At 41.6% G+C, this 23,936-nt stretch overlaps 2 protein-coding genes across 2 annotated transcripts; both read right to left on the reverse strand.

The window, feature by feature from the left end:
* Positions 1-64: 64 nt before the first annotated feature.
* On the reverse strand, positions 65-8,296 carry krr1 (KRR1 small subunit processome component homolog). The gene is made up of 10 exons (XM_056368024.1): positions 8,221-8,296; positions 7,538-7,713; positions 6,865-6,999; positions 6,505-6,630; positions 5,974-6,057; positions 4,737-4,793; positions 2,819-2,989; positions 2,453-2,530; positions 655-751; positions 65-560 (listed from the first exon to the last, which is right to left on the reverse strand). The coding sequence occupies exons 1-10, from the start codon at positions 8,294-8,296 to the stop codon at positions 412-414; spliced, it is 1,149 nt and encodes a 382-aa protein (XP_056223999.1). The 3' UTR covers positions 65-411.
* Positions 8,297-9,139: 843 nt separating this feature from the next.
* On the reverse strand, positions 9,140-21,257 carry LOC130163618 (uromodulin-like 1). Its single transcript, XM_056367934.1, has 19 exons — positions 20,995-21,257; positions 20,842-20,900; positions 20,690-20,750; positions 19,682-19,836; positions 19,533-19,597; positions 19,320-19,413; positions 18,353-18,616; positions 17,295-17,588; positions 16,433-16,684; positions 15,099-15,410; positions 14,848-14,969; positions 13,637-13,856; positions 13,357-13,512; positions 12,248-12,438; positions 11,276-11,427; positions 10,887-11,144; positions 10,539-10,692; positions 9,672-9,804; positions 9,140-9,274 (listed from the first exon to the last, which is right to left on the reverse strand). The coding sequence occupies exons 1-19, from the start codon at positions 21,024-21,026 to the stop codon at positions 9,156-9,158; spliced, it is 3,093 nt and encodes a 1,030-aa protein (XP_056223909.1). The 5' UTR covers positions 21,027-21,257; the 3' UTR covers positions 9,140-9,155.
* Between the last annotated feature and the right edge of the window lie 2,679 nt (positions 21,258-23,936).

Here is a 23,936-nt window from a genome sequence, read left to right on the forward strand (position 1 = left end):
TGTGTACCTCTGCAATGAAGGTGCTGGGCAAAATGTTGCAACTACATGTAATGTGGGCCAACGGTACAAGTATAAGGTTGTATTCTGAATCTGATTCAGTCACACATCAGTGTTTATGAGGGAGAAAAATATATTTTTCAATATATAAATACTGATCATACAAAATCCGGACGATCTGAATCCATAAAAAGCGACAGACGAGAGGGAAATCTACTGCTGCTCAACACGCTTGGTCTCCAGATAGAGCAGAATATACAGCAGAAAACAAACAGGAACAAAAGTAGTTCAATAAAAACATCCGGGGCAGCTTGTATTGGAATTGGTTTTGTTCCACAGTCTGACGTCCCATCTTCCCACGTGCTTACAGAGTCTTTACTGTCACATTACAACAGCGGAGGCGTCAGTCTGTGGTTAGCCTTTGGTTTTGTTCTTCTTCTTCTTCTTGTCTGTGGTGCTGGTGGGAGGAGCTGGGATGACTGGTGGAGCCCCCAGTTTCTTGGTTTTGGCTTTTCTCACTTTGTCCTTGATGGCGTCGATGTCCAGCTTTCCATCTGCAGGAGCTGTGACAAAGGCAACACGGGTGGGATGTGGGTTAGTTGTATTATTACAGAGCACAGTTTCAGACGCATTTACTTTGTTTTGTCACTTCATTACCTTTAGCGGTCTTCTTCATCAAAGGCTTCTCTTTAGGAGGAATGAAAGCTTTGTTCCGCTCTTCCTGCTTCTTGGTCAGAGCCTCTCCTTGTTTGACCTGAGAAAGAGGAAGAGTCACATTCATCACTGCTCAGAAAATGACGCAACTCTTTTAGTATTTATTCTGCAGATTTTGGAAATGTCAGACTTTTATAATGCTCCCTGGAATTAGATCATCAACTATCTGCTAGCTTCAAAGAGAAAAGAAGGCAAAGATGTGCTCCGCTGGGGTCAAAACAAGAAAGTGCATTTAGTGAAAATTTGAAGTTTGTTAACTTTGAGTTGAGGGAAATTGAGTTTCTTGCTCCAGAAACAGAGATCACTTTAAAGTGATAGTTTGGTTCAGTTTTTTTAGTAGATTCAGATCAGTGCGGATTAGAAGCTGAGTGATGAGCTGCTGTGCACGGGGCCAACCTCAAAAACGTATTTTAGCCACTTTAAAAAATGGCCACAGAAAAAAAAAAAACTAATATAAAGTTGAAGTTTATCCTTTATTTTGAATATCTTCACCAGCCCTTTCCTTTGGAACTATCTTCTCTCAACCATTAAACTACTGTATTCCTACACACATGTGCACCTCCAGTACACACCGTATTACTCCGCAGATCAGCTGTTTGAGCCGGACAGAGCTAAGCGTAGTTGTGCTTGTACGTAGGAATATGGTAGTTCAGCAGTCCAGAAAATGTAGTTCCAAAGGAAAGGGCTGTTTGACGGCAGATAAAGTGGTGAAAACATTCAAGATATATCATAGACTTCAACTGACATTAGCTTTTCTCTGTGTACATCTTACTGAAGTGTCTAAAACACGGTTTTGCAGATGTTCCTGTCCACAGCAGCTCATCACTCAGCTTCAGGACCGCTGCTCCTGCTGCTTCTCTAAACTGAGAGCGAGCTGATCTGAATCTACTGCAGGTAACACACTGACCAGAGATAACTACATCACACACCCCCACATCAAATAACTCCAACTATCAGAAGTGTTTGTAGAAGTTTATGTCAGGAGAAGATCAGAGAGTAAAATCTCTACACTGTGTTTTTATAACAGACTCCGTGTCTGTCAGTTCGTCTGCACTGAAAATTAATCACTGCAAAGTAAAAAGCTTTAGAAACATTTCTCATGTTGTGATTGGTCGCACTGATGATATGTTCCTGTCATAGTTAAAACAGACTAACATTTACAAACTGGACTAAATGTAGTTTAAAAGCGAGTTTGTGAATGAAGGCTGCATATAGTCCTGATGTTGGTGGTGCTTTTCAACCACCAAGATCATGAGGCTGTTACTGAGTCAGACAATGATCTATCATAGATCTACAGACTTGTGTCTCATCTGTAGTGTCATCTTCTGCTGCAGAACTTTGTTCTCGTCAGGTCACAGCTGAATAACTGGATTTTAGCATTTAATGGATCAAACAGTTGGATTCCAGCAGTCAATCATCCATTAACAATAATCAAGTCAGCTGAATAATGAATAAAATGTAATCATGTTCACTTATTGACTCTTTCCTCCAACTGTCACCGTTTCTGTTTTTTACTAATAAATGAGAATCTCCCACACTGATGTTTCTGGCTCCACTGGAGGCTCTGCTCTTTATTTACTCACTGCCATGGGGAACTGTAGCATAATAACTCTGATCACCTGATTAGGATCAAAGTCTGTCTAAGCCATTTTCTGGACCAGGCCCCTGGTCTGAAGACAGCTGGACTTGGCTGCTGTAGTATCGGTCATGTGACCAGTCGCTGTGACTGAATCAGACTCACCTTAATCTCCTCCATCTTCTTCCTCTTTTTCACACTTTCACGCAGGAAGAATTCTCCTGTGGCCAGCTCTTTGTCAACCTACAAACATCAGTTACAATCAGTGTTAAAATAAGTTTGTTTTAAATGTCTCGATATACAGATTCGTCCTCAGCCTCAATAACAAGGAACTTTCCTTTAGGTTGTGTTATTAGTTAGTTACATTAAATTCCATCTTTTAATCATAATAACCTTTAAAATACCTGATGTGTTTTTTTTTTTATAATACAACACAAAGTTTCTCTGACCAAGTGTGCATGACTAAAACTGTCCATAGACAATGTTGAGGCAGTTACACAGACATTTAGTTTGAAACAAACTTCTGCTGACCTTGCTCTCTGGCTGTGCTGGCGGGAACGGCGTGTACTCCTTCTTCACGCTCTTCTTCTTGGGCTCTTTGCGCTTGGCCAGGTTCTTGTGGCGGAACTTGGGCAGGAAGCGTTCCCAGCTCTGCACCCGCAGGTCGGGGTCTTTGGACAGCTCCCGTTTGATCATCAGCGTCTGAACAGTCAGAGGACGGAGAAACAGGTGGGGGTGGAGCGGGAGAAATAAAAGCCGTAAAAATATGACACGTTGATGGTGATGCACTGTCGCACTAAAGACCCCGTCTGCACTAACAAGTAGTTTCTTTACTGCTGGCTCTCACTACTGAAGTGCTTTCATTTAGTGTGAATAGTAAGATTATTATTGGGAGCTTTGACACTTTAAGTATAACCAACTCTGCATTCATTTATCAACTTATCATCTTAAACTGTTTCTCAACCTCTTAAACTGTCAACTGATAAAACTGGTGCCGGGAGACATTTACAACCATTTCCTCTGACAGAGTTAAAGCAGCAGGGAAACAGCTGCTACCAGGCTCTCCAGAGGTCTGGACTACGAAGCGGGATTTGAGGTTATCGAGGTCACTTCAGGTTTAACTCTGGGTTTTCAGTCGTACGACGGTGGTTCACTTGTTACCAGGGTAAATTACCATGGTAACTTATGCTGAACTCCTAACCCGCTCCGGTGCAGGTTAACTATGAGGATCAGATCAAAACCTGTCAAGAGTCAAACTACTGGCCAATCAGATCACTGGAAGAACAGAGTCATCTTTCCTACAGGATCCTGACAGGGACAAAAGAGTTTACAATAAAGTGATCAATAATAACGAGCACCAGATATAGAATTATAAAAAGCAGTGGAATAGTTTTGCTGTTTGAGTCTTTCCATGTGTCCATCATCATCATGCACTTATAATACACACACACACACGTGTACATATATATATATATGTGTGTGTGTGTATTGTAAGTGCATGATTATATATATATATATATATATATATATATATATATATATAGGTACAGGTAAACCCAGGGTTAACTGCGCCAGTTGATGACCTGCTTTGTTAAAAGTTATCCTGGGTGTGTTGAACTTGCTTTGTAGTACAGGCCTCAGGTCACATGTGGGAGCATGTTGTGGTCGACAAAACACAGTTGACAATTATTGTTCCAATTAAACGTGACGACCTGTTTCCAGCAGTCTGGGAACTGGCTCCCAGGGGCCCGATACAGCAGGAGCCACGACTCCAAAATATTGTTTTGTTGAAGTCTGAAAAACCCGAAACGCAAGTGTTTACGTTGTTTTTTATGACTTTTGACACATTGCATGGATGCAATAGATTGTCTCGAACAAATCATGGTGAAGGAAAACAGGCCTGAAAACATCAATTCATTTGTTTCTGAAGTTTAAAAAAAAAAAACTCAGTTGATGCTTTATAATTCAGTAGTTTGTTTGTGAGCATAGAGGTTAGACTTAATGTAAAATACTGAAGACGAGCAGTGTCTCTGGACATCATGCAGTCTACCTGCAGCAAGACTCTGTTCTCTAGCAGCTCAGTGCTGTTTGTAGAGACTGATCACTAACTGTACCTCAGACTGATGATCCTAACCTGTGTCATTTATCAAACATGTCAGACACTATGGCTGCTCCACAGTGTTGCTGAAACAGATTTAAAACGATTGTGTCTGGTTCAGATTGTTAGTCATTAAACTAGGACCTGAAACAGAACAAGTGCCTCTGTCATGCCCTCAGCTCCAGGTTGAGCCAACCTTGGCGTCCAAACCCAGAGAGATTCAGTTCAGTCAGGAGATCGAGAACAAGGATGGAAAACATCTTCATTGGGCAAGAAGCAGTCTGTCCAGTACTACAGCTGTGGACTGACACAAACCTCCAACCAGCCGGGTTTCTGTCATTTCGAACGTACCTTGATGTTGTAGATGGGGTGGATGTTCTTCATGGTGTCCATCACCACTTTGCGTACCTGCACAACAGAGGAGACATAAAAAAAAATAAATAAATAAAATGCTTACGGTGGCCCTGAGAGCTCAACACACGAAAACGAGAAGAAAAACAAGCAAATACAGAAACGTGCTGCAAGTAGCACGGACGACAACAGAAGTGCTTCCAGTGTTTCTTTGAGAATGTGCATAAAAACATGTGGATGGACTCCGACCTGCAGGCTGTGCACTTTGATGCTGAGTAATACAACAAGCTCACAACCTCGCCTGGTGAGATAGCCAGTTAGCCAGATAGCATGTGTAGCATTGTTAGCTAAATAAAGATAGAATAAGATAAGACTTAAAATGTCTCTGACAACACAATAAAAACATAATCTGTGTCTAATATTTAAAGTAGCGGCTCGATAGTCGATTAATACATTGATTTTAACGTTGTTCTAGCTGAGTGGTTCTCAAAGTGAGGTCCGGGGACACCGAGGGGCCCTTGAGGGCGTTCCTGGGTGTCCCCAGAAAAAAGGGGAATCATTTATTTTCTCTACAGTTCCATCCATAAATAACACAGTGACAGACTGTGTGACTATTTCGGTCAAACACCTTCTGTAATAAAACATCTCAAAGCAAAAATCTTATCAGATGGGGTCTGTGGTCTAATTTGTGTCAGTTTAGGGTCCTTGATGTGAAAAAGTTGGAGAACCACTGTTGTAGCTAACAGGAGATAACCAGTTGTATAATAATAATGAACTGAGTTTTAATCGTTTCTTATTATTGTTTGATTCATACATTTTACATAATTTATTAATTTGATTATTTAGTTCATAATCATTTATTTATTTCGTTCTGAGCTTTTTGGGCCTCTGTACCCATGAGCTCTTCTCTCTTTGCTGCCGGCTCCTGTTGCTATTTGCTGCTGCAAACACCCACATTTCCCAACAGGGCTCATTAGAGTTTGGCCTCACCTCTATCTGAGCTCAACAGAGCCTAATTAAACCTGAGGGGAGTTTGTAACACACACACACACACACACACACACACACACACACACACACACACACACACACACACACACACACACACACACACACACACACACACACGATGTGTTCTGAGATGTTAATGAAATATTTTCATAAGTTCATTTTTCAACTTGTGGTCACTCTTGGTTCATGATCACCTGCTGCAGGTCTGTGTCTCTGAAGTTCTTACCTCCTTCAGGCCGTTGTAGGGCCCCAGGGCCGACACCGTGTTGCCCTGCACCATCACATAGCAGTTGGTTAACAGCTCTAACGCCTGGAGGGAAGAGATAAGATGGTCCATTAACAGTGTTACATTGTTCCACAAGCACTCGGATACTGTGGCTGATCAGAGGCGATGCTGCCACCCGGAGGCATTTACAACAAAATGCAGCATCATGACGACAGACACCGACACGGTCCAGTGAACAAACCCAGTAAACACAACACTGAGGCTTTGTTCCCTCCACCAAGGACATTATGTTTTTACTGGATCTGTTTGTTTGTCAGCGGGATCACACAAAGAGTGCTGAAGGAATTCGCACTGACCCTGGTGGAGGGACGGGCTGCAGCAGATCTGCATCATTTACTATCAATCTTCTTTCTTTCTATGAATTTTCTGGTGTATGTTGTTCGACATTACTGGATGTCTGCACAGTTCAGTTCAGATTCATTTCTCTCATATTATTTAGGTTTAAAATTTATGATGATTCAGAAAGCTCACCTTTAGGGTGGAGCCCTTGGGGCCGATCAGCCGCTGTCTTCTCTTCACAAATCGCTCTCTGTTCCTAACCAGGGTCCCGATTTTGATGATGTCACACGCCATGTCATCCTGTAATATCCGCACAGCCTGGAAGAAAAAAAACACATATGAACAGGCAGTTAAACAACCTGATAATCAGAAACCAGCACTGATGCTACTGCTGTCGTCAAGCACCAAGAATCTGTCAAAGAAAAGCAGCACAAAACAAAATCTATACATGCCATGCGCTGCGTAATATCCAGGGGAAGTATGAACAAGAGAGTCAATCGCAAACCTACACGACAGCAGTGTCCTCCTGTATGTGAGCACACATATCAGTACCTGTTCAAATGGGACACTCCTGGCCAGCAGCTTGATGAGATCTCTGGCTCTGACGATGGCGTACGGGTCAAAGGTTTTCTTAGTGGTGCAGACCGTAATGCTGCCCTCTATCAGGTCCAGAGAGGCTTTTATGTTCTGAGAGAAACATAAATCAACATCACACAGGACTGAAACAACATGAAACAAACACACAACCAGTACCTGAACTACGCACAGTACAGGCCTGCAACGGACTCTGATGAGGACAGAGGGTACTGACATAATCCTCCCAGGTTCAGGTCTATTTTTATTTCCACACTCAAATGTGGTGAGGTCAGGATTAAAATATAAACATTATTAAAAGGTTAAATGTTACTTTTCAGACTTAATTTCAATTTCTCAACTAAATTGATTTCAAAGACTTCTAAACATTTGCCTGAGTCCTCTTTCATCCCGCATGGCACAAAAACTAGAATTTAAATATCTTTAACTTTTGTTGAGTAAAACTTAAGTCAACAATAATCACATGACTAAGCTCAGACTAAAATATTATATATCGATCGTTATAAGCGACCAATGAAAATCAAATTCTTAGTGCATGTAAAGGCATTTTGTCCAATACAACTGATTTCGTTTCTGAAGGTTTGTGGTGTGTCTTCATCTAATAGTGGTTCAGGGAAAACAGTGAACTTACTGCCTCTCCACAAGCCTTCTCCACTAGCGGCCAGCACTCTTTCAGGTAGGCTTCTCTGTACTTGGGGAAGAGGGTGGCGAAGCTGCTCTCCTCCAGGAGACCACGGGGGTTGTCGTCTCTGGTGAACCCCGGCTCCTTCCATCCATCGGGAACAGTCAGGAGATCAGATTCATCCACTGTAAGACACAGACATCAGAACCATCCTCCCTGTGACTCAGACACTGTGTCCTCCATAATAATGTCAGCAGCATTAATCAATACACTATTGTATAGGTCCTGAGAATCCAGCACCCTGTTATACTGCACTGCGGTCATTCAGTACAGAGCGCTGCAGCTTTCCGACAAACACTTGAGAAGATTTGGAGGAGATTGATTTAAAGCAGTTATTGTGCACATGGTCCATGTTTACTTTTTGAAATGCTAAAACCAACAATAACCACGAAGCCGAACAACCTGGAGAGTCTAAACTGTTTATTTCCTGTCGTTTACCTTCGGGAGTGATTGATAAAAACATGCAGCAGATGTTTAGACAGCTCGTTTGTTAGCTTAACGTGCACTCCTGCGTGCTTTCCAACCCACATGACAACAAACGAATTAGCCGACAATATTCAGCCACGTCTCACAGAGAATATATGTCTCGGTGTCAGGTAAGTGCCTCCACCTCAGGAGAATCAATAACTCACCTTGGTTTTTAGTCTTTTTCGATTTTTTCCCTGTTTGTGCTTCACTCACGCCGTCTCCCGTCGTGGAGGACGCCATTATTGCCCGGAAGTGACGCGCATACCTTCTTCTTCGTGTGACTTTGCGCTGCATGGTTGGTACTGAACTACTGCACCGCATTGCTGCCACCTATTGATGTGGCAGCAATGCGGTGGCAGCTAATGAAGGCTGAAAGTAGGATTTTAAAGGTCGTGAGTTTTCCGCAATTTACTCAACACAAAAAAATTAATCTGATACTTCAGATACAATAATTATAAGTATTTGTCCCTTTATTGATATTTATTCAATAAAATGTTATATTTTATTCCCGTTATGATGGGCAGCACAGCCCACCACCAATGATAATATGCATTTCAGTCTTTGATAGCACTGCAGTTTGCTATATGGACCTACATTTTTATCATTTATTTGTTCTCTGCTTTAATTTCAGAAACAATATGTACATTTCAGTAACTACTGGAAAAACAGAGGTGCTCTTTTTGACCTTTAGTGTATATTCCATGATTTCAGTCTTGCTAGTCTATGCCTATGAAATAGTCCTTTACCACTACTTGTGCATTCCCCCTAATGATCGATAAATATATTTTTTTTAAAAAGTAAATAAATAAATAAAAAATCTTAACAAAAAGAATCGTCTCCATCAAAATAATAATTGTGGTGCCATCTGCATGATCCTGTTGTGTAATTTTCAAATTGCTGCGAGCTTACTGCTCTTCTCACGTTGAGCTTTATTGTTTAATGTGGAGTGCTACGACTGCATCCACCTACTGGAGGTGATTCATGAGAGAAAAGAAAAATTAAAATAATTTTCATAAGAATTCTGTCATTTCTGCCATGTGTAGTAGTGAACTGTCTGAAGTACTGACATAAAACATTTATAAATGATGTTTGAAGCATTTTATTGCAGCCGTTCATAGTAAGTCATGATTGCTTTGGTTGCACTCACTGAGAGTACAGTCACTCCCAAGAAGCCTATTGATCCGGCCACAATGCAGATCATTGTCATGTGCTCTGCCCCTGCGAAAGACATGGAGACAAGTGATTTAACCAAGTCTGTATTCAGAGTGCACATAGATACCTGACAGTGAGACGTTTGTTAGGAATTATAATAATAACCAAACTATATGGGAGAGATTTGGGTTTTTATCAGGATACAATACACTAATTTAAACCAAATAATAATGATCATCTAAAGATACAAAAATCAGTGACAGATTGCATCAAGAAATATTATTCTTAACTTGAAATTACTTTTTTTTTTTTTTTTTTAAAGCATTATTTGAATCAAACTAAAACATACAATGATCGAAATATATAATAACTTTTGCTGAGTGAAAAAAATTCTCACAAACCACAATAAATTGTGTGGACATTCATAACCCAAAAACAAAGTGTTCTGGACACACAGACTCACAGTAAGACGGTTGGACTCCTGACTTCCCTCTCGTGTTGACCACCAGGGGTCCAGCAGACACTACAGCAGCACGTTTCCCCTCTCTGTCCACAGGGTTCACTGACCTCTTGGAGCGCTGCTGGCTGCTGCAATTCTGCAACACATCCAACAAGCAAAAAGGAGGAACTTAAGATATTTAAAAGCAGGGAACGGGTTGGCAGGAGGATATTAAAACACAAAATGGACTAAACCACACAGTATCACATAATCCTATCATATGACCAGGAACTCTGACAAGAATTGAGGCAATATAATGTTTCTCCCCTTCTGAGCAAAGATTGCTCAGCCTGTCAGAACATGCAAAACACCAACAAATTTCATCTATATTATGTGACAATAACATGATTTTTGTCTTTGGATAACAGAAGAAGATAACAGCTACAGATCTTTGAGAGATTTGCTGCAGTTAATCCGAAAAGTCACGGTCACAAGAAGTCACGTTGGAACTGTTCAGCTTGACCTCACTTACACCTGGCATTCACATGTGATCTGTACCAGCACATCCTGTCTTGATAAAGACGTGCGTTAATGTAGGTGTAAATGCACCCAGAATGCATTGTGACTGAAAAGTAATAAGATAGTTCACACCACATCTAGAGGTGGTGGCATTTTCTTCTAGACTGTAAGTAAACAGCTGTTAATGCTAACGTTAGCTATATAGAGATAGCAGATCTTAAAAATAGCTCCTTTAATACAAGGTGTAAATGCAAAGACTTGTGGATTGGATACTCAAATACAGATGTTACATGTCACATATTAATACCAGGTGCCAATATGTTAATGAGACAATTGCACATCATTACTGGATGTAATGACCCTTCAGTTTACCTTGGTACAGTCTTGATCATGCCCACATATGTTGGCCAGGCAGTGAATATAGAGAGGCATCCCTTTGGGCATGGTGAACATCTGAATGGAAAACCTGCTCCTCTGTGCCCAGCCGTTAACAGACAGCCAGTGGAACGTATTGTCAACAGGACAGCTTGGGCAAAGAGAGGGTCACATTCATTATCACTGTCAACCATCGCAGCTAAAGCTGTTAAAATATAATACTCACTATAAAGCAACTTAAAGGTTTAACTTGAGCTTTGGGTCACCACCTTACAGTTTACAAAAGCAAACACTCTTCACACTGAACTGACTAGTCAGTCCGTCAGAGTCACATTTTAAGAATACCCATCCTGCAGAAGAACACCCTGGACAGTGTCCTGTGGGTCGGTGCTCTCAGTGGCCCAGCATGACTCCACCTGCAGCAGCACGTCTGAAGCAAAAGAGTTGTCAGTCTGCAGGTCCACCTGGAGGAACAGCGTGTCCTCAAGACTTAGGGTTATGGCATCCCTGTGGCTGTAGGTGTACGACGGGTCACTGTACAGGCCCATGCTCAGGACCAGCTGCAGGGATGAGTTGAACTCCACCAGGGAGAGGGAGGAGAGCCTGCAACACATGACGGGAAGAATTTGTGTTGTGAAAGAATCACAGTGAATCCTCATTTCTCACATGCTGGTCCTCAAACAAATCTCTGGTTCTGATGTATGTCCTGGAATATGTAACATGATTTGTCTCACCACTCCATGTCCATGCTAACTTGAGCGTTGCGAACATAGTGCCGAGGGTAGACGCACTTCCAGATGACCTTTAGATCCCGCCGGCTGATGGTATGCTCTTTGGTCAAGGTCACAATCAAAGTGTTTTGGAATTCGATGTGGGTTTTGTTTACCTAGAGGACAACACACACACACACACACACACACACACACACACACACATCAGATGCTGCACTGGACCTTGTCAGCTCCTGGTGGCAGCAGACTCCACAGTTTGAACTGTTCAGAGAGGATGAAGAACTTGATTATGCACAAGTCTTGTTAATGTAATTGCACCAAAACACACAATACTCTGATACTCTGACCCTGGAAGGGAAAATGAGTAAGTAGCCTGTTGATATGGCTTGAGTTCATCATATGGCATTTGAGAAAACAAATGATCTCAGTCTGTTCTGCAATATAAACACAAACAGTAACATTTCAGATTTCTGACATCAGCAATATAATAATAGTTTTAGCCATGCATAGTGGTGTGGCTGTAGAAATGGAAAGGCCAGTCTGATGGGTGAGTTTAGTGCAGGTATTAATGGTGCCCTAAGCATGACCCCTACTGACTCTGAGGATTTGTAAACATTTCATCCTGCAGCCTCAGCTGTACTTCCTGTTTAGTGCCAATAAGCAGATGTTAGCATGCTAACATTGTAAACTGAGATAGTAAACATGGTAAACATTAGACCTGCTTAACATAGGCTTTGACAATTCTTCTCCAGTAAGTTACTGATTGATGTATTTTTATTTCCTACTTGTAGGATTGTGAAGAATAAAAAAAAATTAAAAATTGGTTTAAAAATTGATTCAATATCCAACTTTCTCTGAATGACTCACTCATTGGCAGCTGTTTATATATTAACTTTCATTTCCATTGCGCTTCCCAGAATCTGTCCATCACATAAACTGACCTTTTATAACCTTTAGCAAAGCGCAGTCACTCACCCGCCTCTCTGTTCCACATTCAGATGATTTTCGTGTCGTGCGAAAGGAATAGAACATCTCACTCTCATCCACAGAGCACCGCCCATCATTCAGCTTCACGTCAACCTTCCCACCGATGTAAGAGCTCAGGTAGGGTTTAGCTATTCCACCAGTCATCTGTCTGTCCAGACACTGGCTGTAAAGGCCTTTCTCTGTTTGAAAACAAGGCTCAGGGTTAGCGAGGCCAGGATCACACTCAGTGCAGAGGATGTATTATCACCTGTTTTCACTCATGTCTGTTCATTTGTTGGTTTGTTTGTTGGTGTCAACAGGATTACGCAAAAAGTAGTGAACTGATTCACACCAAACTTGGTGGAGGGGGGGGGTCAGGGGTCAGGGACAAACTCATTAAATTTTGGTGCCAATCTAGCTAAAAGGGACAGATCCAGGAACATTCCTGAACATTGCGAGACAGGGCATTTTTCAACACTTTTGTTAATTTCTCAGGAAATAATGTTTGGACAATCTGGTGCAGAACCAGATAATCATCTGCATCTGACAGACGTGTAGGGTTGTTTGGCCTTGGCATTTCTAATTTGAAGCTCATAATACAGAAACCCAATCTGTATTGTGTGAAATGGAAAAATTACCAACCATCTTTCTCTCAACAGAAAACAAAATATTTCAAGATTTCAGAAGAGCTGTTTCCCAAGATACCAAATTTCCAATTACAGCTCCATTAATTCAGGCTTTAAAGTTCTCTTATAGTATACAGGTAGGTGTCCATGTGTTATTTGATTATAAAGCAGGTCTAGGTTCTATATTAATACTGTGAAAGTATCAAAGCCTCAGTCCACAGAGAAATGCACACAGCATGTAAAACCAGCCGTCAGGACCTGTGATGTCACAACAAAGCAGTCACACTCGTATCAAATAATGTGAAGTAATGGACAAAATTTGCACATCTGCAAATCAGAATGTGAATTCATGCAATGAAAGTTGCAGATAGATAGACAGATAGACAGACAGACAGACAGATAGACAGATAGATAGATAGATAGATAGACAGATAGACAGATTGATAGATAGATGTGTTGTGAAATGGAGCTTATAAAAAGGTGTCACTGTACCGTTGCAGACTGGATGTGAAGCCCCTGCAGGCTGGATGACAGGACTCACGTCATAGTAGCCGTGTCGGCACACACACATAAAGGAGCCCAGTGTGTTGATGCACAGAGAATTGCGGGGACACAGAGTGAGCTTGGAGGAAGCACACAGGTCGTGACCTAACATAACAAACAGCCGAAGCAAATACAACCCCACAAAACAGAAGATTATGAATGGACTGAATGTATTATTGGTTAGACTGACAAGGACATAACTGCTGAGCTGCTTTTCACCATCACCTACCGTCCCAGAGAATGACCCCATCTGTAACTGTGACGTTGGTTGCATTCAGGGAGCCGATGTAATCCAGCAGATCTTCAGCAGTCAGGGGCACGTCCTCTTCAGTTTTGGAAGCATCAAAAGACATAAAGAGAATCTCTGTTTTGTCCGGCTCGTCTGCAGGCTCAAAGGCCGCCAGCTCGACGCGGGCCGGCTTATCAAAATCTTTCAGCAGCTCCTGCAGCTGAAAGACACAAACACACAAAGATATGAGGATTCAAGAACAACTAAAATAAACTCATTTTGGGGAAGAATTGCTGGGCTGAAATGTACAAATCTTTATCTTACTGAAGAAGAAAAATCGGAAATTAAACGGTTCTGAACAAACAGAATAAATCAAGAACTTCAATGAAAGTACCCACATACAGTTCTGCATTTGTAGAATGAAGTAAAGGGAGTGAACCTCACATACTGTCACATTATGTTTTACTAATTTCAATTTCTCCTACACCCTAACAAAACAGAGTCTACAGCTGTGCTCGCAGCTCTGTGAGGCTGTAGCCTACTGGCTAAATGCTAATGTTAGCATGCTAATATGCTAAAAACGACAATATTGACATGCTGATGTTTAACAGGAATAATGTTTGCAATGTTCAAAATTTTAGTTTAGCGTGTTAGCAGCTTATTAGCACTAAATACAAAGTAGAGCTGAGGCTGATGGGAATGTAATTTGATTTGCAGATATTCCGTCACAAACCAAAGTACTGGACATGATTTTGACCTGATCTTAGGGCCAAATGAAAAATCAAGAGATCACTGATGTTACTATGATCCTATGGGGCCTGTGAATGTTTTGACAAATTGTTATGGCAATCCATCCAATAGCTGTTGAGATGTTTCAGTCCAGGTTTAAGCAGTACTGACTCCACAGAGACACACTTAGTTTAATTGTAATTACCTTATGAGGATTGTAGAGAGTTTAATTGTAATTTTGTCATATGATGATGCCAACAGAATTTCCTCTCATTCTTTGTGACTTCCACTCAACGTATCAACAAAATCAAAACTTGACATTGACTAGATTTCAGTCAAAAACAAATTAAAATATTTTAATTTTGAGATAATTTTGTCGCTAAACAAATCCCATAAAAAGTCAGGACTACTCTGTATGAACTGCACAGGAATGTATACAGGTTGAAAACTGGATCTGAGTCTCAGTCTGAACGTTCTCCCACCTTATCTTTGAAAATCTTCCCCATTCTGGCTCTTGGTTCAGACACGTCATCCAGCAGATCCTCAGGCAGTGACCAGGGCACGACCATAGTGAGACCCATGCTGGAAAGATCTAACTGCAGCTCTACAGCAGCCACAAAATGCAAACGAAGGTTCGGTTTATCATGAAAGACTTCCGTTTACAACTTTCATGAAGTATTCATTGGATTGTTTTGACGTCTAATCAAATGAAACTAGAGACCCTGAGACTGACCTAAGTCCTGAGCTCCTGCAGCCCTCACATGGAGCCCTGAAGACGAATTAGCTCCCTCAAACCACAGATGAGAATGTTCAGACTCCCACGGTCCGTCACATTCCGCCCACACGTCCAGGATGTAGGTCTTCCCTTCCTCCAGCCCCAGGAGACGCAGCGCGGGGTCTGTGACATGGCTGCTCTGGACGGTGGTGCCGTTCTCCAGGGACAGCTCGTACAGGAAGGCCACGGCTGACTGCTGCATGCTGCGGGGGGTCCACAGGGCGGTGGAGTCGTTCGAGCGGTAGCTGAGCTCGGACACACCGTGAGGTCCTGGATACGTACAGATTACAGATTTATATAAACTGTACACACAGACGAATACAAATGCTGACAAACAAAAACCTATAACTCACAAAGCAACAGATAATTTAATCTATCTATATTATGCAGACGTAAACCAGCTAGTGTAGAGTTGAGGTGGACATTAAAAAGGCTCAGGACTGATGCCGATACTTGTCACTCTCCTCTACCTCTGACAGGAAGGTGCTGGATACTGCAGAAAACACATCACAACTTCCTTCTTAGTACCTTTGATGCTGAACAGAATGTAACTCAGCAGAACAAAGGAGGAGTATGCAGTATTAGTATCCATGGTGATGGATGTTTCTTGGTTCTGGTGGACAGTTGCAAGTGTGACCTTTGCGTTACCTGTGATTTCAGACCCTCAGAATGAGCAGGAATTAGTTTAGAAAAGGATTTGGAGCATCAGTTTGGACTTAAGCGACTTAAAGGCTCTGACCTGCACAGAGGCAGGTGGGCTTTCTGACTATCACACCGGTGCTTTCATTTATCAGCCCTCTCCTCATTTCCTACATCTATCTCTATGAGGTGGATCCTTTTGCTCCGTTTAAGTACATTTTCAGCTGCATCTTTCTTAAATCCATGTTTCTATTTGACATCTTTTAGGACAGATTTACCCAGTGAGGTTGACACTTGAGTTCTGAGAAAATATCTCCATAACTACAGGATGGATTGACATGTCGTCGTCTTAATGACTTGTAATAGCTTTTCACATGGCACCGTGAAATTCTGATTTCAAGACCTACAATTGTCGACCGTTAGCAAGCTAACATGCTAAACTAAGACAGTGGACATGCTCTAGCAGCAATGTAGAGTACTGTCATTGCTAGCGTGTTGCCATGACAGCAACACCATTCAACTCAAGGCAGCATCGTGCTGAACTAAAGCCTCACAGAGCTGCTGAGATGGAGATGCTGCAGAGTCTCAGTCTGGTTTAGTTTTCATATTTACTCGATCAGTCTTCCCTGTGTTGTCGTGAGTTTCTACATCACCTGTGTTTGCTGCGACTGTCTCGGCACTCATGACCACGCCGTCTCCACAAAGTGCCTCCACCTTGGCCTGGTACTGTTGGCAGGACTGCAGCCCCCCGACAGTGTAGTCGGTCACGAGCGTGGTGCCCTGCAGCGCCCCATCATGGTAAACTCTGAACATGGAAATGGACGAGGTGTTCCTCACCTCCCACCTCAGGGTGTAGTTGTCGGGGCCAAACGATGTCTGACGCAAGGCCGAGATCCTGGAGTGGACTGAGGAGTAGAGACAGCACCTGTGAACTTCCAGTCTTCTCTGAACGACTCATGATTACAAATGTGGAAATCTTCAAATTCAGGACACTGATAATTTCAATCTCTTTTTTGCCTTTATTTGACAGGACAGTAGAGATTGAAACAAGACCAGGGGAATGACATGCAGCAAAGAGTCCATCCAGCTGGGAGTCCAGGCAGGAACTCACTGGGCGGCAGTTGCTAGGTAATAAGTTAAATTGGGCGCTGTTGTACCTGTTTTCATATGTTTACAGACACAGGATTGGACATAACCAGGAAGAAAACAGAAAAGCAGTGGAAGGAAACAAATAAGGTTTTATTTGAAACTATGAAATTCTTAATTAGAAGTGCATTCTCACAAAAACCAGGACAATCTGTGTCCTGGGAAAGAATATTAAGTTTGTGGGACAGTCGCACAAAAAAGAGAACAACTGTAGGTGAGATCTGAAAAATAAAACGTGTAAAGAAGATGGAATGGTATCAGATTTCACTGTACAGTAGCTGTGGTCATGAAGGAAACATGAGCACTGTCAATCAGTGACTACAAAGAGATGGTTCATTTAATCAGTTCATCAACCTGTGCAGGACTTACCTGAGTTTCCATCATTCAGGACCATCTTGCTGTAGCGAGGCTCTGTCCCGGCCTGGCAGACAGTCTGCAGGCCAAACTTCACCCTGCTGCAGGGCTGCAGGTCAGACAGGGTGAACTCAAAGCCGTCCTCCTTGTACCAGAGGGGCACCTCCTCCGTGATGTGGTCTGTGCCGTTGAGGTAGAAGGTGGTCAGGAGGAAGAGAGAGAACTTGCGGTTCTCAGGGCAATCCCAGACCAACGAGACGCTGCTGCTGTTCCATGACGTCACCTCAAAGTCCTTGGGAACGTCTGGGTCTGGTCAAAAAAACGATAAAGAATTTGCCTGTGCTGAAAACTCTCACTTATGACAACAATACGCAAGAGGACAACAGCGGCTGAATATCAATCCCTCAATCCCGGTTAACTACATTCTAAACACACGCAGCCACGCAGCCAGTTCCCTTTTACTATGATATGAAAAATAAATTGTAGAAACATTTAACTTAAGCTTCAGTTCACCCAAATTACAAAACAAGAAAACTGATCTTTAAAAAGATTATTTTCCAAGCTCTTAGCACCACAAACTATTCAATTTAACCCGACTACTGTGGCTTGGAAGCTGGTCGAATTCTCTAAATGAAAGGAGGAGTTAATGCCGTCCCACAATTCCTTGCTGCAACAGCATTTAAAACGATGCAACATTGTAGTTTTGCCACAGCAGACCCACGTAAATGCGGATACAACAGAACAGATGTTTTTATGTTTGAGACGCAATCAAAAACAAATCCTTGGAAATCCTCCTCTGATCAACTGAAGCTCAAATCCATAAATACAGATTCCCTTCTCTGTAAAATCAGAGTCATCCTGAACACGCATGTTGAATTTATAGTTATCAATATCATCATCACAACAAAATACTATATACATAAATGGTATTTCACTAAATCCTATTCAGTTCTGTTTGTCTTGTTTTTGTGATGAGGTTTACCACACAGTACATATGTGAGATATACATTTGTTGTCATCTGTGTGAACTGGCCCTTTAAGCATGTCTAATTCATCCACCCATCAGTCCATACCAGTGAGAGCAGAGAGGCAGGTGAAGGAGTGAGTGCCTGCAATCTCCACACAGGCGACATAGGGGCTGCAGGAGTCCAGAGCTGTGAAGCGGTAGTGGTTAAGGACGGTGGAGTCCATGCTGAGTGTGTTATAGGAGTGCAGTTCAGTGTGGTACAGGGTGACTGTGTGGCTGTCGCTGATAGCTGGACTCTTCTCCACCCAGGAGACCAGCAGCATAGAGGGACTCCTGGACTCGAGCTTGATACGGGGACGCATGGTGTGGCCTAGGATGAGAGAAAACGGCGTTTCAGTCTTATAGAGTGTTCAGGGATGCAGAGCTGCGCTGAGTCAGGGACATTAATTAAAACAACAATTAACACATTTAGTGGGGTGGCTGTGCTTATGACAAGGATAATGACACGAGTAAATAAACCTAATGTGCGTTAAGATTGAGATTTCTTGGCATTTAGGGCTGATGATGGTGCTAAGACATAAGGTCAAAGGTCACCAGACACATCAGGATTCACCCTTTGGGAACCATGAATATCCACTGCAATTTAATATCAGTCTGCTCAACAGCTGGGGAAATATCTTAGGGATAAGTTGTGTGAACTAACAGAGTTATCTCTGTCTGCGTTTAACATCTTTTCACCATCACTGGATGAATCTGGACCAGTTTGGCTGCTGACTTCACTAAGTTCAGGTTTCATTAACAAATCATCTCAGAATTACTTTAGTCTGAATTTTAATGGGACTGAATGGCATTCCACAGTTAAGATGTTCAACATATTAAGCTTAAGAAGTGATTCAAACATCACCCCTAACCTTATCTCAGATCCACGTCTACAGTGAAAGCAGGCAGCGTTAACCTCTAACTAAAACCCAAACCAAATTATGCCTTTAAAAAAAAAAAACTGCTGGCAGGCAAGCACAAAGGTTTTTAGTTTTTAGTGTGTACACTAAATACACACAACCAAATGATCTCACCAAAAGCAAGAAAGAAGTTCTGATCCTGGTGGAAGAATAACGTGCCGTTTTCACATGCAAACACCTCAGTGTTACTCAGCGAGTCCAGGAGGCCCTGAAGAGAGGACGAGGGACAGCAGTCAAAACACACAGCAAGATGGATGAATACAAATGTGTAGCATCACCATCCATCTGTATAAAACTGCAGTTTGATGCATGTTATGTCAGACGTACCTTAGTGGCATTTGTCGGATGCCCCAGAGGTTTCTTCTGGCCTCGGATTTTAGTGAACTTTGTACCTTAGAGTGAGATGAACACGGTTCATTAAATATTTTATGACTATCAAGTGAAAGATGAAAAAAGGATAAAGCTAGCATGCTTACGTGGAGTGATTGTTAAAGTCCACGCCTGAACGGAGCCCCCATACTGAAGTGTTAGCTTGTTTTCTACAACTGGGTACACAGTCAGCGAGGTCACTTTACCCACCTTCCTGATGGATTTTAGTGCCGTGTCATTGAGCCATATGTTTCCATTTTTCCTGAAAGAATGGAAAGTAATAGTGAAAGTAAAATCATGTCTAAGAATCTTGTCTGTGAACCTGGACATGAACACACGCAGCAAAACTACACTTCTATTCAGTAACCATCTGATACATTAAGTCAGCCAGTACAAGGTGCAGTATATGCACAAAAGTAGGGACACATACTATTAAGTACTTTTGATTTTTCACAGTTCAACAGTTTGGTGCGGCAGATGCTGACTGTGCTGCACACAGCCCTGATCTCAACCCCATCAAACACGCTTGGGATGAGCTGAAACGCTGAGTGAGAGCCAGGCCTCATCATCCAATATCAGTGCTGGACTTCGCTAATATTCCTGTGCTCCTGAATGGGAGCAAATCCCTGCAGCCAGGTAACTACATTTGGTGGAAAGCCTTCCCAGAAGAGTGGAGGATTAATGCCCATGGTTTTACAGAGAGATGTTCAACAATCACACACAGGTTTTATGTTAATATCCGTTTACTTTAGGCCACAGGGGAACTCTAAACAAATGAAAATATTTCATTTCATAGAAGGTCAGGGAGTCAGCTTTGGTCTGGTCCTACATTTGAATTACTCAATTTTTAGAGTTAAGAAGAGATAGAAAACATGACATGAAATTGAAATTATATATGCCGAATATAAGAGGACAATATAATGATTAAACAGTAATGTTTAATCGTTGGTACAGCTTTGCCAATTAGCAGAGAAACATTAAACTGTGTTTTTGTAAATTAAGTTTGGCATGAATTTCTCTTCATAAAGCACAAAACTCACTTTGTCAGGCATTACTTCAGTATGAACTAAAACACTTAAAAGTTACACGATCAAACGTGTTTCTCGTGTGTTTACCTTTCCAGAGCTTTGTCCTTGCTCATCCAACATATAGAGAAGGAAATATCGTCGCAGCGTCCTGGAAGAAAAATCAATGGGAATCTCTCCAAATATAAAACATGTTGGTTTATCTTTCCTCAGTAACATGCCGGATACAATGTGCTACTCACCAAATGATATGGTGTGAGGCACCAGGATGAAAAAGATGAACGAAAACTGTAAAGAGTTCCTGAAAATATTAGAAACTGATTAATCCGCTGAATTTCACTGAGATAAATGATTTTTTTTTAAAAAAGGTTGGAAGTGAATATTTCTTTTCTTACATTTTCTTCTTCCTCCCAGCAAAGGAAAGCATGCTGTGTTTACTACAGTCAAGGCTTGGCTGGAAGTGACACTCCTAATAAGTGACAGGTGTGCGATGCCGTCACTCACCTGGGTGAACTGAACTGAATCCGGAATCAGGGGCCGGAATCAAGCCCAGCAAGTTCAAGTAATGCCGATTTGAAACGGATTTGTAGATCAATTGAAAAGACTTGAAAGCCATTAAAAACTAGGATTCAGCGCCGATATTCAGCGAGGAATTTGTGGTGTGTGTGAGTAAGAAAAAGTATTGTTATTATTATTATTATTATTGTTATTGTATTCGTTATTATTATTATTTTATTTATTAATTTGCTGTGATTATTGCATGTTACAGTTACAATTTATCAAAAAGAAGAAACCAGAGGTCACTAATAGATCAAATTGAATTCTGCATTTTGTCTTTTTTTCTTTTTTACAATAGTAATTAGTATTACTGAAGGAATGTTGGAGGGAATAATTGCTGAATACTTTATTTTCGATTATACCATATGTTCAAATGAAATAATACGTCCTTAAATAAATTCTTTTAGGAAGTAAACATTAATCAAACACTTAAATACTCAAATTGGCAGTGCCATTAGGATTAGCAGCTGGTTGCTATGGAGAGTTATATTCAAGAAAATCCGTCCAAAGTCACCATTTCACTCTGAGACTCTTTCACTCGACGATTTCTGGAAAACCTTTTTCAACCTCTTTTATTCGACGCCTCGACGGTTATGAGGTTTCGAATAATCAAGATATCGCGAGACTGACTTTCATGCAGCTCCATGTTTGTTGAGTAACATGATGTAAAAATATGAAATATTAAAGTCTTTGGTTTAAGCAACTGAAATGTGACAACAGAAGTAACAATTTTCTAACCAGTGATTATGTGTTTATTTGCTCTTTTCAAAGATACATTCATTATTTTATTTACCACTGGTCCCTTTTTTTGTTATTGTTGCTTCTACTGTCGAGTTTAATGTGAAATTACAGCAATGAATACATAAATAACTATCTTAATGAGTTTACATACAGAGTAGATACAGACTTGGGTTAGGGTTAATAGCAGAAATATAGCAGAGTCTCACCCTAAACTATGTGTTAAAGGTTACAGGTGTTACAGATGTGTGTTGTGCTACTTCGCCTCCATGACCACAACTACTGGAGAGAGCCCAGCAGGAGCCAGAGCAGCACCCACACCAACAGGGTAAAACACCTTTACTTTGCTGGCCTGGGGTGCAGACAGTAAAAAGTTTGTGTCCTCGTACATTTATAATGAGTTTGCAGTGATCTGAAATATTATTTGAAACATTATCTTCAGTTTTATTTATACAGCAGCTGCATATTATAAAATGTTCACGTAGAATTGAAAGAAAATCAACATACATAACTTACAACTCATAACCACATGTGGTAGAAAACTGTGGTGTCATGTTTGTGACGCAGGGAAAAAGAGATCTTAAGTGTGAATTCCTTGAATCACAGAGTGTAATGTAAATAATTATAAAAAGTAATAAACTGAAATAACATAGATGGGCAGATGTAGGACCAGCATGCACCTGGGAGGATCTATTACAGAGGTGTTTTACCAGCAGCTGGAGCCATGACTTCTTTCTACTAAATAACCCTCAAGAACAGATCAAGACAATGTTTGGACAGTGGATTTGTTTAACTATGGTGCATCAGTGGCCTTTTGATTTCAAGTTTGTTGCAAGTTTGATTTTAATCATGAACAAATGGTCACTACAGAGGTGGAACTGTGAACTCTTTACTTTGTTACACAAAACAACAGTTTATGTACATTTAGCCTGAAGGGCATGAGCAGTAGTTTTACTGTGAAGGGCAGCGGAGATATTAGATATCTGGCAAAGCCTCCGACCTCCATCCCACTGGAGGAGGCTCCGCTGGTCTGTCACGCTTCATCATGTGAGGATTAGATGAAGCGCCCTTTGCTGGAGACATGGTGGGAGGCAGATCGTCTCTGTCCAATCCCACAGCTCCTCCCAGGAAGTCTACACCCCTGAAGACTGAAGTCTCTGTGTAAGTGTATCCTAGCAGAGAGATGATATAAGGTAAGAGTTTCATTATCAGTGACCAGCGGACCAAGATAAAGGATCATCCTGTATGTCGTCCCGCAGTCCAAGCATTACACGAGACAAGACAACATCTGCCCAAAGGGGATCCAGCTCCCCCCCCCCTCACATCCTGTTGGAAGCAGCTGTAACATCTGTCTTCCGTCTCTCTGGTTTCCATGTGCTGATCCACTGACTGTTTGTCTTCTCGCATTTGACGTGAACCTGCCGTTCAAAAACCGGTGGGTGTGGTTAAAGTGAGGAGTGGAGGTGTGTGCTGGAGTGTTACATGTATGATTTCCTTTATCAGTGTGGGGGCTCTGTGGAGTGGGCTGTAGCAGGTCATTGTTAGTAGGTTAGAGCCAGTATCTGACATCCTGAACTGTATCCAATCATTAAACACTGTATGTGGCGTCTCTGCTTTTTTTTTTCCCTCAAAGCTTCATATTTTATAAGTTAATGTTGTAATTTTTATGTTGTAACAGAGACAGTCTCGATAATGTGGACCACCACTTCTATGAAACACTGTGGGAAACCCTGCAGCTCTTGAACGTCCACCAGGTGGCACCAAGTCATTTATTAGGTTATTATGGGATGTACTGCAGTGGCTCCTACTTTTGCTAACTACAACTCATTAAAAGTTTATTCCTTCTATACTAAATGTAATATATATTATAGAGTTATAGTGTTCCTGTAATAATGTTGTGTATAGTAAACACTGAGTAACTACTGTAACCGGTGTTCACACTTCGATGGCTCTGTTAAAGAAGCAACAAAAGCCATTTTGGATGAAATAGACAGGAAAGACAGGAAATGGACTGATGTTACAGCAGCAGGAGTAGAGGTCT

Source organism: Seriola aureovittata, chromosome 22, assembly GCF_021018895.1.
Source record: "Seriola aureovittata isolate HTS-2021-v1 ecotype China chromosome 22, ASM2101889v1, whole genome shotgun sequence".
Taxonomy (NCBI): Eukaryota; Metazoa; Chordata; class Actinopteri; order Carangiformes; family Carangidae; genus Seriola; species Seriola aureovittata.

Bases quoted from the DNA above. Each gene is read 5' to 3' on its own strand.
- LOC130163618 (XM_056367934.1), bottom strand. From the start codon at position 21,026: ATGCTTTCCTTTGCTGGGAGGAAGAAGAAAAT. The intron at 20,901-20,994 runs GTAAGAAAAGAA...TAATATTTTCAG, and splicing joins GCTGGGAGGAAGAAGAAAAT to GAACTCTTTACAGTTTTCGT. The intron at 10,693-10,886 runs GTATTCTTAAAA...TCTTTGCCCAAG, and splicing joins GGTGTTCTTCTGCAGGATGG to CTGTCCTGTTGACAATACGT.
- krr1 (XM_056368024.1), bottom strand. From the start codon at position 8,296: ATGGCGTCCTCCACGACGGGAGACGGCGTGAGTGAAGCACAAACAGGG. The intron at 4,794-5,973 runs GTAAGAACTTCA...TCTGTTGTGCAG, and splicing joins CCTACAACGGCCTGAAGGAG to GTACGCAAAGTGGTGATGGA. The intron at 561-654 runs GTAATGAAGTGA...CCTTTGTCACAG, and splicing joins GATGAAGAAGACCGCTAAAG to CTCCTGCAGATGGAAAGCTG.